Raw genomic sequence first — 18,158 nt, forward strand, 5'->3', positions numbered from 1 at the left:
AATAAATAATAAATAATCTTTATGGGAGATGTGCTGCAGCGCATTACTAAACTACTGTACTGGGATTAAGTACAGATTTGAGGTAATTGTATTTACTTAATATTTTATTTCTATCCTCTATACAGCCCCACCCTCTGGAACTCCATCCCAAATGTTCCTCTCTGGACACTTTCAAAAATCAACTAAAAAACCACCTCTTTGCCACGGCATTCAGTCTAGATTGACCTTCTTTTGTTGTTCTGTTGTTTGTTGTGTCTCTGTAGTTATGTGTAAAGCGTCCTTGGGTCCTGTGAAAGGCGCTAAAAAAATATAAGTTATTATTATTATTATTACTCCACTACATTTCAATATTATTTTTTCCTCCATGACAGCTGTACTATATACAGTATGTACTGTATATTCTGGTTACGTTGCAAATTTGCTATATATGCATTTTTACGAGAAAAATATGTAGCTGGTATATTTCAACTAATTTCAATGCAAATTACTGCAACTTGCCTTTTTTTGTTGTTTCGAGAAGCAGACACTTTTTAAACATTTCTATTAAAACAAGTTGATGTTTTCAGACTGCAAAATAAGGTTTATAGGATTAGTGACAGACAGAAATGTTTGGAGGGTTAGTCTAAAGTATTTCACCAACTACAATAAAAATGCTCTTGTGTAAAAAAAATCCTAAACATGACAAAAGTCATGACAGCTTCTGCTCTACATCTACTTTAAGTATCAAGTACGATTTTTAATGCAGGACGTTTACTTGTAACAGTGTACTTTTGCATTGTATTACTTTTACTGAAGTAAATGATTTGCATACTTCTTCACCTTTTGTGAACCTGGAGCATTCAAGCCCCTGAGGGTCTGTTGTCAGTTACAGATGAAGTACTTGGAGCGCAAACCACATCATTTATTACTCACAGGCATGGTCACTACAGCCGCCTGAAGCCGTCTGTCCTTTGAAGTAGTCCTATCTGAATGATAAGTCTTATATGAATGACAAGCCAGAGAGGGGACAAGTGTTCACAGGCCTGAAAGCCCCCCAACGGACGCTAGCCACAGGGCTGAAAGGGCATTTGCATTTTGGTGGTCTGATGTGGTTTTTGGAGAACACAGCAGGGTCAGATTTCATGTAGAACTTGATTGTAGTGTCAATTCTAATGATTGCTGCTGTATAAAGACTGGAGGGAGGGGAAACAACCTGGCTCTGTCCAAAGTTCAGTCCACCAACACCTCTAAAGCATCTGCATCATGTTTGTTTAATCTCAACACAAACAACGTACAGCTGGAGCTATGTGCTGGAACTATTTCAGCCGGCTTCAGTCACTATAGTCCCAAGGAGGTTATCAGCTTTGGTACCATCAAACCAAACATGAACTCACCGACAGAGATGCTGCACTGAAGTGGATACACTGCTGTTTGTCAAGAAATAGTTCCTAAAAGTTTACAATTCATTTTTGGTCCCATTAGACGGTGTGTTTTTGGCTGGCTCTTTCCCCTGCTTGTATGTAACCATAGCCTGTATAAAAGAAGGGGCGTAGCCAGCTCACTGTCTGATCATGCTTTCTGTGTCAGTCACTATGGCATCACTTCTCTATGAACAGCTGTGTCTTGATGTAGGGGTCGCTCTCTTCTTGGTGTTTCCTTCACTGCTCATGCTCACTACCTGTTTGCTCTTTAATTTATTCAAAACAAACAAGAAACACAAAACTTGATGCTTCCTGTGCCAGAGGAGTTTTCCAGAACAGTACATTGACTGACTAAAGTGCAAATGATAAAGCTTTCAGAAACAACTTTAACAAATGAATATTCCAAATACTCAATGTTACGCTCCCCTGACCCTGCCTTCATGCATTCCACTTGTACACTGGTGGTTATATTGCTGGGGAGTTTTCCCATAGGGCATCGTCATGTGCTGTCATTTTGGTTAGCTATAAATAGTGGCCATGTCTTCCCATGCAGATCCAACAATGCTCACGGTCCATGCAGTATGAGCCTCCAGTTAAGTATTGAAACAAGGGTCAGTGCTAAAAGTAGCAAACAACACAACAGCAGTGGCTTAGTGGTAGTAAAGGGATGGTTAACTGGTACTAGCTAGCTTCAGTGACAACAGAGCAGACAAACTATTAGAGCCGAGTAAAGACCAGACAGTGTGAGCATGTACGCCTCAGACCAACATGCTGTTTACAGAAAATCTCCTTAGCGTGGAAACGGACAGTATTACAGCTGAAACTCTACAAGAATTTAAAGCTGCGCTGATTATTTTCTATTTATCAACAAAATCCATATGGTTCGTACTCTAGGACCACGATTATCCACAGAACAAATCGAAGATCATGTAATGACCTGAATGGACCAAAATAGGAAACTTCCATCAATAATGACTACTTTCAGTAGCCATGTAATAGGAAATGTCATATCCATATATCACAAAACAACACCGTCAGTTTCAGCAGATGCCCCTTGTCCTACAGATGGGATGGGAGATCAGAAAAATCCTTTTACACTATTTCTTGTTTAATTTGCAGGACTTACAAAGGTCATATATAAAGGTCACAATTTTGGCCTTAAGGGTCAGGGAAAACACTGAAGCCTCTTTACCACCCCATTGGGCAAATCTGGTATCTTTTTTGGTACCAACTCCGTTGAGGTTCCAAGCGAGCTGAGACGATACAAAAAGGTGACATGAAAACCCTGCAGACTGCTGATTGGTTAGAGAGAATCAGCCCATATTAGAATAACCTAGCTAGCAGCTGCTGTGTTTACAGCTGAGCTGCTGCTGCTAACGTTAACTTAGTTTAGTTGCTCAGTTTGTTTTTAGTTTAGGATTCCTTCAGTGTTGACTGTTCAGGTTTCTACCGGGAGCTGAATTACCTTCAATGTTGTCTCCTCTCCAAAACAAACAGGCCCACTCATTAAAATTTTAAAAGCAGTTTCATCCTAAAGAATTTTTGTCTCTTCAGCGGACACTGTCCGTCAGCGAGCCGACTTCTTGACAGGAAAATGGCTGTTGGCTGGGAAAGCGGTGTGCGGCATCCCTATGATGTAAAAGAAAAAACATTCTTCCTCTGTACTCCATGAACATCCACAGGAAATGTAATGTCAGTAAAGCTATTAAAAATCTTTGTCAAACTGAAGAGTTCATCCTCTGGGGACCAACAACATTTATAGTTAAGACACACTGGACCAAACGTGAAAATTGTGCACTAGATGAAAGGTCAGCAGCGTCACCAGAATCATTAGGAATCATAGTTTTATATTTAAATGGGTCTTTCTTCCTTTTCTCTCAGAATCCAGAGAACCACCTGTCTCCAAACACAAGGAGGAGTTTCAGCTTCTCGTCTCTCCGCATAAAAAGTAAGATACTGGATCATTATTACACATTCACATTGTTTTCACTTAATTAAAGATGACACCTGCATCTCTATCAGCCTGTTATTTACTGACCACTCTTCTCTGCAGAACGGCACAACAGCAATGATGAGGGTGGATTTACACGACGCAGAGGGCTGCTGTCTTTTTCATCAGTACGAGAGACATCCAGAAAAGGTAAACAACATATAATAAACTATATACTTTCATTAGACCCTCTCTTACAAGCTTAAATCTGCTAAGGTGATACCAATAATCACATACAACTCCTAGAGTCAGTCCTGGATGAAGACGAGGCCTCGCAGGACCATGTAAAGAAGACAGGTATGTATGAAGGTCAAAAAGCTAAATGCAGTATAGCGTTCTTTAAAGGTAGAGCACTGTATCAGCTGTTTCACTCATGCTCTGCAACCGCTGACCCATCCATCAGCTGCTTTGCGCCCAGCTGATCAGTAATGTCCAATCATATTGATCCAGGTGTAGAGTGTGGCTATCATAATACTTTTAAGGTGTGTTCTCACAGAATGCAAAGGGAAGTTTAGACACAGTCAGTGGAGGTGAAAAACAGCTTCGGTCTAAACACACCTTTCATCTGCTGATGCACCCACGCTAAATGCTGTTCGCTGCTGCAGCTGTCTCTACCCGCCTCCTCATGTGCTCCGAATGTTGAGCAGTTTAAAGAATTAATGTTCATCTATTTGTTAGGCCGATTAGTTCTCCAGCACATTCTTTGTTGCTGCTTTGATGCTTTGACAGTTCCCCTGAGAAATAAACCTTACCACCATTTGCTTTAAATGTTCAGTTCCTCAGTTTGATGGACGTCAGATGTATTTTTAAAAGTGCCGTATACCTTTCTGCGTTGTGTTGCTGATTCGCTTGTTCCTGCAGCTAAGTCTGTTTAGCCTGGCCTGAGCTCCGAACCCGCTTGAGTGGTAAAAACCTACCCGGTCTCCCAAAAATTACAGTTATATACTACTCAAGATGTTTTAAAAGAAAGACAATGCTGCCTGTGTTAAAACAACAAAATGTTTAAACTGAAAGTCCATTGTTTCCCTCACAGTGTTGGTATGGGTAACTGACGCATTTATTCTTTAATGATATCAACTGTAAACAGTCAGCTGTGACTTCAAGTACGAGAAAGGGTTTGTTTTCTTTGTCAATATTTAACCAGAGACAAGATCAAACACCTCCACACAACTTCTATGAGGTGAAGAACAGGCAGCAGTAAAAACATTTTAGTACGTAGACCTAATTTTTGAGAGACGGGGTTGTGGTGTTTGATTTTCAAATAAATGGGCCGAATCTGTTCTCGCTCTTGAATACAGGAACACGCAGAAGCAGTGCGCCACAGTTCTGTGGTTCTGACACAGATGGAGGTAAATTTCTATTTTCCACTAAATCCCTTTAAGAGACCAAACTGAGCTGACTAGACACAGATAGGACAATAAAAGAGCCCATAGGCCAGTAACAGTTTAAAGATGTAAATGCTCCGTACTTGTATAGCGCCTTTCTAGTCTTTTCGACCACTCAAAGCGCTTTTACACTACATCCACACACTGAGCCTAAGGGCTCAAACGGAAAGTAACATTCACACTCACTCATAGACTGGCGGAATAGCCGCCAGGGGCAATTCGGGGTTCAGTATCTCGCCCAAGGACACTTCGACATGCAACCAGGGGGAGCCAGGGATTGAACCGCCGACCTTCCGATTAACGGCCAACCCGCTCTACCTCCTGAGCCACAGCCGCCCCAGATGTACTGACATATTGATTTTGAAAAAAACTTTGAAAGAAGATTGGACCACAAGGAATAATAAGGAATAAATCTTTGAACTCAAATACAGGTTTTCACATGTTACTACATTTTGACACACCATGCAGTATTTTAAATGTCAGTGATATTATCAGCCTATATATCAAAACCAGATCCAGATCCTAAACAATCAGCATTTGTTTCCCAGTGCAAAATGGTGCTGTGGCCAAATAAAGAACTGTCATGAGAAGTATTACCAGGCCTGTGAAACCAGTTGTATTATGTCTTCCTCTGAAGTCTGTTGTGTAATATATTGTACATACTGTATATGCTCACCTGGCAAACCGAGAAGGCTAAGATTGTACAACGTGGACCAGAAACTGACTGCATATATTCAGGCAGTACTGGAAAGTCTGAAATGTGAAATACAGGCCTGGTATAAGAATCTATCTGTACAGTCTAAATCCAAACTCACAAAGACTGCCATAGTAATAATAACGGGGAGGGAAGAACACAGACCTCCAAACTATTCATGAGCAGTCAGTTAAGGAGCACAGAGTCCTAGACCATGTCCTTCACTATGAGTATGAGCTTTTACCATCAGGCAGAATATACAGAGTCCTCAAATGTAAAAATTAATTTGTGCCCTTTTCCATCAGCCCTCTTTATATAGAATAAGAATAAGAGTCTGTTACACACTTAAATGTGCAATATACTGCTACCTTTCTGTGTAATACTTTTAGGCCTGCAACAGAGGTATTTGAGCAATATGGTGAGGCTGGCAACTGGGTAAAATGTTTTTCAGATGTCTGTTTATCTGTTGATTGTGTTTTTTATTGTTTGTAATGCATGCAGCATCACAGAGCCAAAAACAAATTTTCCTATTCACTCTCAAGTCATCACATATGGACGCATTATCAAAAAGGCGTCAGTTTGTAACGCACTGGAAGCCCTGTAGCGTAACTTTTGAAGTCCAAATAAGGAGGTGGTTGGGGTGGACAGTGAGCCAGAAACCAGACTTTCACGCAGGAGAGGGGTGTTCGTTTCCAGTGTGAAATAAAAAAAGTCAACATTAAGTGTTTTTATTTAAGTTATGTAGGTTACATAGGATACACAAGTAACATAACTTAAGTAAGTGAAGTCCAGTAAGTAACTTTTAAGCCAAACCACGATCTTTTCCTAAACCTAACCAAGTAGTTTTGTTGCTAACTAGACCTACGTGTAAAAAAACGAAGCGTACCCAGGGTTTTACAAAGCGACGCCAAGGAGTCTTGACCAAATGGCCATCTGTAACGAGCTGGGAGTGAGAATGCGTTGCCTCATGGGGACAATAAAGTATATCGTATGATATATGGCTGCCAGCTTTCTGAACGGCTCTGAATTTCCTGTTCATTCACTCTACTGACGTTTCAGAGAATACTTATTAACAAGAGTTTTAAGTTTAACAACTCAGAACTCAAAACCTGTAGTACAAGTACAAGTGAACACCGCTCAGAGATGGAGTTCCTACTTGGGCACTCGTCAAATCCACCATTTCCCCCTATTTGTGTCATGAAGAAGCAGACGTCACTCAATAATAGCAGCACCCATAGAAGCACATGTAAACCATAAACTGAAAAGCAACATAAAGTAGGCCTATATTTTCCTGTGTTTAATTAAGATAATACATATTATAATTTTAAGTATAGCTGGTTACTGAAAGTCATCTGCACAAACGTTATTCAGGAAAATGTTTACAATGAGAAAACAGTAGAAATACACAATTTTCTGACTTTTGCAGATCAACAATAACCATTCATTTAGCTGACGCTTTTATTTAAAGTGACTTACAATTGCTATACATGTCAGAGGTTCCACACCTCTGGAGCAGCTAGGGGTTAAGTATTTTGCTCAGGGACATATTGGTGTATCACTGTGAACTTGAACCTGGGTCAATCATACCAAAGGCTTATCCACTATTCCATCACCACCTCGACTGAGATTACCGACTAATGTGTCGAGACAGGAACACAGTTAATATGTTGCAATGTCACTCGTTTTCATTAACACCAATGGCCAGTACTACAAAGGGAGTTCAACCTACTCAGAGTTAACTCATGCTCGGTATTTCTCCAGAGGAATGCACGTTGGTACTGTCAGGAAATTATGAATGTAAAGACAAGTTAACGGCTAAATCTAATATCGTGGAGGGTGACAAAGCCAGGAAGGCTTGTTGGCATCACATGGAGTAAATTTGTAGCCTAATTATCTTCACAGTGTTCTTATTGTAGTTCTCTATTCTGTATTTTATGGGCTCTTCTTTTATGTGTAATATGATTAAGATGTAATTGGGTACAACTGCACAGAAGGTCCATTGTAATAGAAAAGAAGGAGCCAGCGGAGAGGGGTGATAATCCGAGACAGAATTTAATTTCCAAGATTAATCTACAAGTAAAAAAACATGAATATTCTCTGACATTATAGTCACACATTTATGAGAGAAACTTCACTTTGCAAGGCTGCAACATCACACACACGTCTGCCCTGTATTATGCATGCACTGGAATATTAAACTTTGCAATCGGATTTAGCAGTGGGGAAATACTCCTGAGTTTAGCCCACAGTCACTACCATGCACCTTAGAGACTTTGCCTTGGATTGGGCGTATTCAGAAGAAAACAGTGATATTTGATTTTTTTATGACATTAATTTCGGGGAATTTCAGATTTTTCTTCTTGTAGGCTAAATTTCACACTTTCATAGATTTTTTTTTTCTTGGTTATTAACCCCGACCCTGGCTCCCTATTTTTTGGACACGTAAAATAGTTTATCTAAATACGTGAAAACACTTAGGAGAATTCAATTATAGACTACAGACGGGCTACATCTAATAAACTATCCCGTTAATTAATTAAGATTCCTCTCTAAAATCACTGAGGCTGCAGGACTCGCTGTCTGAACCTAATGCTCATGTGTTCAGAACTTCAATGCAATCCCAGTGGAACAAATCAGGATGAAATCTAAACATTTTATGAAGTGGTGTGTATTAATATCCTACTTCTCATCATTAACACTGAGTACAGATGTGGAGTGTAGTCCCCGTGCAGGGTTACCTCGAGTTAACCATGAACAAAACCTGCTCGGAGCAGTTTAGAGATGCAGCGTAAATTGCCATGGCAACAGACCCCGGGTAACACCTATCCACTTTTTGTAGTACGGGTAATCGGGAAGTTACACCCGACGTAACAAAGTTACTCCTGAAGTTACCTGGATAAGCCAGGTACCCCGCTTCGTAGTACAGGCCACAATTCACTGCTGACTTGACAAAGAAACATCGGTTTTTTTACGGTCAGCCGTGATTTTTGTTTACGTTTGCCGTCATGCACATCATGGAACGCTTTGAGGATGGTAGTCGTAAATTTCCACTGGGTAAGTCCAGCTGTGACCGAAACTCAGCATAAGCCAACCTTGTCCCATAAGTCACAAAAATGACTTCCGACCTAATGACATGTAGGATGTCTCCATGACATTGTGAATAAAACATGTTTTTAAGGCTGACATCATACAGACTTGTGGCTTCTACAGGAGCATAATCGTTTCACAGTTTCAGCTTGGGGTCAGCCCACCTTGGATGGTTATGATGTTATCGCTAATTAAAAAAAAACGTATATATTGAGTTGCATTATGGGAATTGTAGGAACCAGCGTTTCTGGAGCTTAACCACAGATGCTAAAAAACAAGTGGACGTAGCCACCATGACGTCACCCGTTTCTTTGTAGACTTAACATTTTGAAGCCTCCAGTTTGGCAGATTGGTCGTCGCCATTTTGTTTTTTTGGAACCAGACGTGACCATATTTGGACGAGAGGGTGGAGCTAGCTAGCTTGGTAAGCAAGGTGCATCTGTAATTCACTTGAACTTTTTTGTGATATTACCTGGGATGCAAAATTTCGCTAGCAGGCTTAAAACAAAATGTAAAGTCAGGCTATACCTGCTGCATACATTTTTACAATTGTCTAATAAGTCCCCCAGTTTTATGAAAGTGTACAACTAAATTACTGTCGTGCCTCTATAATCCATCTATATCCAGATAATTTCGTTTGTTACTAGAACTACAGTGAACAAGTTAGCTATTATTAACCCTCTGATAACAGATGTGATCGAAGGCTTCTTGACAGATGTGTGAACTTTGAAGGTCTTTGTAAACCTTTTGTAGTTCTGATAGGTGAAAATATTTCTCTATCTGCAAGCTGAAAGTACTAGTGAACAGTGTTTTCAGAGTGGAAGAGGTGAGTCTGACTCAGCTCTCTGATGGCTAAAAGCTGCTGGTTGTTGCTTCAGTGTTACACTGTGTTGAGTTTCTGTTGTTGCTGAGCTGTAACATCTATTCGATGAACTTTCTTGGCGGGAGTCTGTTGTTCTGATGTCTTTAAACCAGCCATGACCGATACACCGTAAACATGCTGATTTAATAGCAACGAAGACGGTACTAGCCGTTTGTCGCACGTGACGTGAACGCAGCAAGGGAGCGGTAGAGGACCGCTTAGCGCGCGCACAGCAGTTTGCCGGAACCCCATAAGGATGCGGTGTGTGTGCGGGAATGGACCCGATGAAGATCCGCTGCGGTGCTGCTGAGAGGGACAGGACTGATAACTCACGGGGTGTTTTGCGCGGAGCAGTGATGAGTGAAGCGGTACCGAGGAGGAAGAAGGCGCGAGCGATCCTGAAGAGTAGATGGAGTGAGTAACGTTAACGTTACGTGAGTGACGGACACAGATCAACAATGTGAACAGTATTAATCGGTTACACGCGGATAAAAAAAGAGTTAACTGTTAAACAGGTGATTTGTTTACCATAACGTGCGATGTTTACCTGTCTCGAGCAAGTTGTTGTGCCCACACGTGTATCAGGTTAAGGAAGTACTGCCCAGCCAACGGTGTGTTTTTGTAGTTAAAGTGAAATAAAGTGCAGCACGGGACATATAAAGCATCCGAATTGATTAGTAGACTCCAGTGATATGTTTTGTGTCTCTGTATCTCAAACGACTGGGAGGGGAACAGTAAATCAACTTTTTACTAAATGCAGTTTGGTGTTATATTTCCTTTAAAGTGGAGTCATATTCCCGTAAAACAACATTTTTAACCTGTTAAAGGTGTCGACAGGATTTTAGTCTGTGACAAGTGCACGTACTAAACTTCAACATGTTGCCAAACTTCATATCTGTAAACCTGCCTTTGATGTCAACTCTTAACTTTGCCACTGTAGGATTTACTGTGACATTTCTTTGAAGCCTCAGGAGCTGAACTGACAGAGACATTTCTGAGTTGTTGCAGTTTAGGAAGCAAACTCCAAGTGAGGTTCTGCATAATGAGCCAGGACAACAAAAGGATGAAATTTAGAAGCTAAGAACTGCTTTATTATGAATATAACTGGACAAATAGAAAAAAAAACATTGAGTGGGATTTTGGGGTATATAAATAAACTGGCTTGACTTAAACAGATGTGTAGACAGATTTGAAGTTTGCTGTTTGCAGGTTTTCTGAAAGAAAAACAACACATGTAGAGGATTCAGGCAGTGTTTAGTGATTGCGCCATTCCTTTTCTTGTAGGCTTCGCAGTGTTGTGACACGTTCAGAGCTTCACGGTGAAGCTGTTAACCAGGGCTGTTATTTACACCCACATCATAGCTGAACAGCAGCAGGGCCAAGAGCGTGTAGGCTCATGTAGTTTATATCAAGAGTATAACAGAGATTCTACAACCTGAGAGAGTTTCTGCTGTGTATGTTGTGTGTTTCTGTGTAGCCAGCTGAGTTGTGTAACTGCGAGGCGTTGGGTGGGTAAACACTGCCGTTGCTATTGACACAGTGCAAAACCTCGTACTGTCAGAGGTCATGGGTTGCAGACTTGAGGCTTCAGCTGTTGTCAGGAACCAGGGAGGCGAGCGAGATTGAAAGTGAAACTGGCCAAAGTCCAGCGGGAGTCCTGTTATGTCTGCTCGGTCTGCAGGTCACCGAGGATACGTCCAGCTGATCTTCTGTGTCAGCTCACTTGGCTTTTTAACGCATGATAGATGTGAAACCAAACGTCGCAGCAGTGACGACCACAAGAATGCAGTTTGTGGTGAAGTGTTACTAGTTTAGTCTTAAAGTGAAGCTCTTGGGATTAGCACTCCGGTTTCTGTGTCTCGTCTTTACCAACAGAGTTCAACACAGTGATTCATTAAACAGGATCTCTTTTTCCACTCAGGACAAGTTCAACCCATATTTGTCCTTGCCGGGCTGATCTGGGTTGGTCCCTTTTATAGTAAACGGGCAGAACTGCAGCGTGTCGTGTCAGGACACTTAGAAATGTGCTTTTGTTGCAGCATTAAAGGTACAAATGACTGTTTATGTGGTTGTGATGGGTTTTGTTATATGTGCCAGTGTTTGGAGGTGGATGTTTGTCTTTGCTCCTCAAATCTTTATTATTTAAAACCTTCAACAGCAAACATACAGAGGAGCACTCCTTCTGACAGATAAGTGATTTAAGAGAATTTATCAATCTTCTCGTATTCAGAATTTTTCATGCATGGAATAGAGTGGTGTTCCAGACTAGAGCTGCAGCGATAAATCAACTAATTGATTAGTTCTCAACTATTAAATTAATCAGCAACAATTGTGATAATCAATTAATCATTTTGAGTCTAAATTCTCTGATTCCAGCTTTTTAAATGTGAATATTTTCTGGCTTCTTTCCTCCCCTGTAACAGTAAACTGAATATATTTGGGTTGTGGACAAAACAAGACATTTGAGGACGTTATCTTGGGCTTTGGGAAACACTGATCGACATTTTATGGACCAAACAACTAATCGATTAATCGAGAAACATGATCAACAGATTAATCGATAAGTAAATAAGTGTTAGTTACAGCGTTAGTCTAGACCTTTCTTAGGAGTCGTATACAGATAGCCTGCCGTTCACCCCTGGAGGAAAACACCGATTGAATTGTAATGCCAAATCAATTGTTTTGTGACAGCAGGTTATCAATAGTTAAAAATGATGTGCAAGGAAAACGTAATGCAGAAAGTCTGAGAGGTTTGGGATAACACAAATATGAGACATAAATCCAAGGGACTATTTCTGTGGTAGAACGTAGTTCTTGTGTGAGATTGTCTGCAGCCACTGGTGTAAAGTAATAATGTATGAATACATGATAATAATAATACAGATGTTAAAATTGCAGAACTGTTCTGCATCTCCAGTTTGGATTTTATCTCCAGCTGAAGAAAGATGAATCTGAGATTTAGGACATATTTCCTAGTTTGTAAAACCGGAAAGTAAGTAGTCTAGTAAAGAGAAGTCTACATTTAAGACCGCTTCTTCCTTGTGTGGTTTATTTACCATCTGAAAGATGAATTTGAGTGAATCTTCACTTTGAAAGCTGTTTTTTCCCACAAGTCCTGAATACAGCAGTAAAAATTGTTCCCTCAGAGTTGGAAGTAAACAGATGATTCAGCAGGCGCTGCAGTAAACACAGGGATTAATAAGGAAGACCTGTGTTGCAAAACCTCCTCCTTCATTGGGCAACAGGCATATGGTAACAATCCAAATGATGCACTCGGGGAGCGTTAATCTGCTAAAGATCCACAACAACCAGAGCCACGCAGAGGAACACACAGGTTACAGGTACTGAGCTTCAGTATGTGTGACAGCAGTCCGGCCTGGATTCAGGAGACCCAGCTAGTTTTCAGGCCTCAGACTTCACCAGCGTTACAATCAGCACAGTGCTCTGTATAAACGCTCCTCAGAAGAGTCCCTCAAAGCACTCTTTAGCACAGTTTATTTTAACTCACTGGCTTCTTAAACTTTAAATTCATTGTCACAGTTTTAGAGACGAGATACCTTCAGCTGCACATTAAAGTGAATTTGACCCATGGCTACAGCCTGACGTTTAAATAACACCTGGACATTTATTAGGAAGGTATTTAAACAGTAGTGCTATCACATGGGCATCATTACGTCTCTTGTACAACTTAACTTTAGGTCCTAGGAAATGCTGATACTTGTTTTATTGCTGAACAATAAATTACCTTATCTCATGTATCATACTGCGCCTACTTTCATACTAAAGTAGTTCAACATCTGTTGCATCATACACATGAAGTCTCGACGTATACGATATATAAAGGAAACTCACATTTCAGAGTGATGAACAAGCTTTTAAACCAGACTTCTCAGATCCTTCCTGGCTGAAAATGACGCGTGGACGCAGACAGAAGACGAAATGAGTAATGTAGGTAACAGTGTGTACAGCAGTAAACATGCTTGTCTCAGGACCGTTTATTCACCTGACTTTCCTCTGTGTTGTCCAGGTGAGCAGCCCAAAGGTAACCTCATCTCTGATGTCACTGGGAGACACAGTAAGTACAGCAGCCGGAGTAACAAGGGCTCTTGTCTACAAGTTAATTGTGTTACCTTGGATAGTCAAATTAAAGTTTCATAATGTTTAATAGTATTAAAAGCATCCACCTGTAGGCTTGAAAGGTGGATCCTACACTTCTTCCTCCTCTTCTGGATGTTGGACCAGAATACTGTGCAGGTTCTTCTAAGCTAGCAGGAGAAGCTAATGTTGTTGTGTGACTGAGTATTGAGCAGCTGGTTCGTTTCTCCAGCAGGTATCCCACCAGGTGAAGATGATGGTGGACAACAAGGGGCCCTCAAGAGGTTTAGTGCCATGTGGTCCTCCTTCCGCAAAGGCAAAAGAGATAGTGAGTATTAACTAACCGCATCACAGAAACATGATTCACTTGGACCTTAGTGCTGAATATTTGGGCACATTGTGAGGAGGGGTCCCTAAAGCCTCCCCTGCTTCCTGGTCTCTGTTCCTCTAAATGGGACCATAATTTACTAAATGAACATCATGCTGTGTTGAATAAGTCTTGAAACTAGCGACTGAGACCATAAACTCATTAGGAAAGTGTTTACTGAGGGAATAAATCAGCAGCCTCATTTTCTCATAGACTTCTATTCAATCACACTTCTTTTAGTGGAGTCGCCCCCTGCTGGCTGTTAGAGAGAATGCAGGTTTAAGTTACTTCAGCACTGGCTTCACTTTTCAGAGAGTTGTTTTGAAAAGATCAGAACTGACCTTACAAACAGACACCAGGTGCTCTCATTTGGTGAACAGCGAGACAGTGGCGTCTCCTCCTCGCTGTAACGCCACAGGAAGCGCTGGTTAAATATATTTTTGTTGCTTCTAGAGTACACAAACTACTCAATCTACTGGAGTGTTTTTACCCAAACTCAGCTGAGAGTTAGCCACAGACTCTGTTCCAATGAACAGGTTTTTCAGGAGGAACATATTTTTGTATTGATCTGGCTTTGTAAAGCAAACAAAGCCTAAAGACCATCAAAGCACACAGAGGCAGAGTATTCATGCAGTGTTAGAGGGTTTGAAGGCCTGAAACACAGAGACACAAGGCTGCTGAGCTGAGGACAAACTCTTGCTGGTTGCTTTTATTTTAGACAAAGGAGGAGGAATGCAGCAGAGAACACAAGAGCAGGCAGCAGAGAAGGAGATAAGTGGACTCTGAACACAGCAGCAGAGGCGTCTGTAGACTGTGTTGGACTGTAAATAAATTATCCAGCACAATGACAGACCCAAAGAGACGAGAAATATAACTACAGTGTATTCAACACTTCCTTTCACCAACCACACTGTAACACAACTACAAGCTGTGACGTGCTAACAACATACAATAATTCAAATTTATTTACTCAGCTCCAGAAACAGAAGGCATCTCACTGCACTTTTAGAGCAGGTCTACACCATACATTTTTTACACAGACGCAACAGTTCCCGCTGTGAGCAGCACTTGGCCACAATGGGAAGGAAAATCTCCCTTTAATAGGCAAAAACATGGGGCAGAACCAAGACTCTGGGGCTGCCAAGAGAACACAGCAGCAGCACAAATATCAATACAAGTAATAGTAATGATGATATCAGTAGGACTAGTAATAATAACTGGAGCAGTGAACTGGAGCAGGAACATGGTGGCAGCAGGAAGCCTGCAATCACAGATCCAGATGCATGCATTAATGGTATGAGGTTGCATACTGAGAGAAAGAAAGAGGAGGAGAGGGAGAGAAAGAGGAGGAGAGCAGAGGTCAGTGCATCATGGGAGGTCTCCCGGCAATCTAGACCTATCTATAGCAGCATAACTAAGGGATTGTTCAGGACTCACCTGAGCCAGTCCCAACTATAAACTTTATCATAAGATGGATAAGTTGTCACAGTGAGGATGCCAGGTTTAACTGTACAGAGACCAGAACACTGGGTGGATACACTGTTGGACAAGAAATAGATCCAGCAAGTTAGCTACCTCTTAAAGCACAAAGTTTTTTGTCTGTTTGCAGATTAAACAGACTCAGCATGTTAGTCAGTGAGCTTTAGAGCTGCTGGTGTGTTTTAGATCTCTAGACAGAGCCAGGCTAGCAGTTTCCCCCGTTCCCAGTCTTTAAGCTAGGCTAACCACACCCTGACTGCAGCTCTGTACTGAAGACTGAGAACCATCTGACCCTCAGAAGGTGTTCCTTAATCAAACAACACAAACAGTAAATAAGGGAGGGTGGGGGTTTGTCGTGTCCTTCATCAAAGGAATACTTTAGATTTACCATCTCATTTGAAGCTAGGGTTTTTTTTCCAGTGCACTTCTGTGAGCAGGGAAGAAGTGCTGATCTACAGAGGCCTGGAAACCTTTCCAGCTGGATCACAGTGGGAACCCCCAGTGCTAAAGCACAATGTGTTTCTGTGTAGGAGTCAGAGATGCTGAGCCTACAGAGCCGCCGGCCCCGGTTGTGGCAGACACATCCAGGCAGCACCGCTTCGGCAGCGGGCAGTACTTCTTCGAGTATCTGGTGGTGGTCAGCCTCAAGAGAACCAAGGACGGCAGCGGCTACGAACCTCAGATCACCTACCAGTTTCCCAAGGTCAGTCTGACGGTGGAACGGATATCCAGCAGGTCAGTGCTGTCCACCTGAGACAGAGCACTATCTGCTTGTAACTCAATCCAAGAATAACCAAATTATCATCTTATCGGTCTATTAATCTGCTGGAGATGGTTAAACGAGTGTAAAATCACTTGAACTGAGGTTTCTTGCAGGAGAGTTTGTCCCCACTGTGAAGCAGGAAACACTCATGTTCATGTTATGTGATGAAAGAACAGAGGTTTGTGTGTTGTGACTTTCAGAGGGACGGGATGGCGAGGTTTCAGAAGGAGGAGGAGGAGAAGACGCTGAAGGCAATCACTCTCTTCTGTTTCCCAGAGGGCATCAACTGGGCTCCTCTGACTGAGTACCACAGGTACAGCTGCTCCTCCTCTTTACACTTGTGTTCAGGTGCATCAGTACTTGTTCTGAGTTTTCGCATCATCTGTTTCCAGTGAGACCTTCTCCTTCGTTCTGACGGAGATTGACGGCAGCAGGAGAAATGGCTACTGCAGGAGGTTACTGGTCAGTGTGCAGACTGAAGCTGTCTTCACATTTAGAGGCATCCTCACTCTGTTTATGAAATGTCCTCTCTGTTTGCTCTGCAGCCTCGAGGGAAAGGAGCTCGACCACCTGAGGCTTACTGCATCATAAGCTCGCTGGCTTGTTTCGGCCTCTTCTCCAAGGTGAGTTCACCTGAGTGTTTCTAGAAGAGGAAGTCTGTTTCAGAGTCTTTTATATTTCTTAACCTGACTACCCTAAGCTCTGCTTCTCTATTAACATTAGAAAAATATCAAACTGTCTTTTAGAAACTAGTTTTGTGTTTGTGGACTTCATGTCAGCATTTACGACTGTTCCTTCATTAATCACCTGGTTGATCACCTGTGATAAATACCTGGCAGGTGCACACTTGGTCAATAAAACTAGCTTGTAACTTGGTTGGCTTCATATTGAAGTGAAACCTAAATATCAAAAGGAAAATCCTACGACATATTTATTGATAAATATTGTATGTGAGAGGAGCTCTGTGGTTACCTCAGTGTGTCCAGGGCGTCTCATCTGTTTGGATTAGACACACCTGTTGTCGGGTGGTTTTCTGTTGTTTAGTGTTTAGTGACGTGTGTCACTGGCTGTAAACGCAGCCTGAAGGTCGACTGGAGCGGATTGTTGCTGTGAATAACTGATTGGCTGAATTAAAGCTTTACAGTCCTCTGAAAGTTTCTGGGAATTCGGGGGTTTCAGTAACATGGCGGAAGTTTACATTTAAATGTGACTACTTAAAGGCCATAAAAATATAAATCAATGATTCAGTTTTCCGGCAGTGTGGATTAGAAACAGCCTTAAGACCTTCATGTTTCATGTTTTGCTAAATTCAGTGTAACGTACATTTCACTGCATTTATTCCACCATTACAACAATACGTCGCCGTTCTGCTGGCTGGAGTTTTATTTCCACTCGCTGTTAAGCTTTTATTTCAGGACTTCTGAGACTCTATAAAGACTGAGATGTGTTGTATTATATTTACTGGTGCTGCATTGTGACTGTGTGTGTGTGTGTGTGTGTGTGCAGATATTTGACGAGGTGGAGAAGCGGAGGCAGATCTCCATGGCCATGATCTACCCATTCATGCAGAAGCTGAGGGAGGCTTCGTTCCCAGCTCCAGGACACACTGTGGAGATTAAGAGCTTCATTCCTGAGTCGGGCACTGAGGTCAGATCAAACCCCTGCTTCTTCTGCTCACATATAGTTTGATGATGCAGATATTTTACTGCAATGAAAGACTCAGATCAACAGAGGCAGAAGTTCAAAACGATTTCTGATGCAACACAAAATGTACAATGTGATGCATCTTAAGGGCGGCTTAAGAGCTATTCCGCCACTTAGGCTCAGTGTATGAATGTGTATGACTGGTGAATGCAGATGTAGTGTAAAAGCGCTTTCAGTATATAATAGTTATAATTTTCTTTAATCTCAGAACGTGGCGACATCTCAAACAAGAAGTTCCGATGCACAAAGACACGTGAGCAGTCAGGTGGTCAGACAGGTTGGAAACAAACCTCCGAGTTAGACAAACTTTTTAGAGAAAGTGTAGTTGAACA

At 41.7% G+C, this 18,158-nt stretch overlaps 1 protein-coding gene across 1 annotated transcript; it reads left to right on the top strand.

Annotated features, from left to right (window-relative positions):
• Positions 1-3,068: 3,068 nt before the first annotated feature.
• Positions 3,069-18,148, top strand: LOC119904794 (DENN domain-containing protein 2C-like). The gene is made up of 11 exons (XM_038721475.1): positions 3,069-3,348; positions 3,454-3,540; positions 3,637-3,687; positions 4,689-4,739; positions 13,446-13,493; positions 13,749-13,841; positions 15,890-16,062; positions 16,323-16,435; positions 16,515-16,584; positions 16,668-16,745; positions 17,629-18,148. Exons 1-11 carry the CDS (start codon positions 3,069-3,071, stop codon positions 17,809-17,811), a joined length of 1,227 nt encoding a protein of 408 aa, XP_038577403.1. The 3' UTR covers positions 17,812-18,148.
• Positions 18,149-18,158: the final 10 nt, after the last annotated feature.

The sequence above is a fragment of the Micropterus salmoides genome, unplaced genomic scaffold, assembly GCF_014851395.1.
Source record: "Micropterus salmoides isolate LMB-PRFRI ecotype aquatic unplaced genomic scaffold, ASM1485139v1 Ms_hic_scaffold_1538, whole genome shotgun sequence".
Lineage (NCBI taxonomy): Eukaryota > Metazoa > Chordata > Actinopteri > Centrarchiformes > Centrarchidae > Micropterus > Micropterus salmoides.

Coding starts and splice junctions, on each gene's coding strand:
- LOC119904794 (XM_038721475.1), top strand. CDS start 3,069: ATGAACATCCACAGGAAATGTAATGTCAGTAAAGCTATTAAAAATCTT. Junction 16,436..16,514: donor CCTCTGACTGAGTACCACAG/GTACAGCTGCTC, acceptor ATCTGTTTCCAG/TGAGACCTTCTCCTTCGTTC. Junction 16,585..16,667: donor GCTACTGCAGGAGGTTACTG/GTCAGTGTGCAG, acceptor TTTGCTCTGCAG/CCTCGAGGGAAAGGAGCTCG.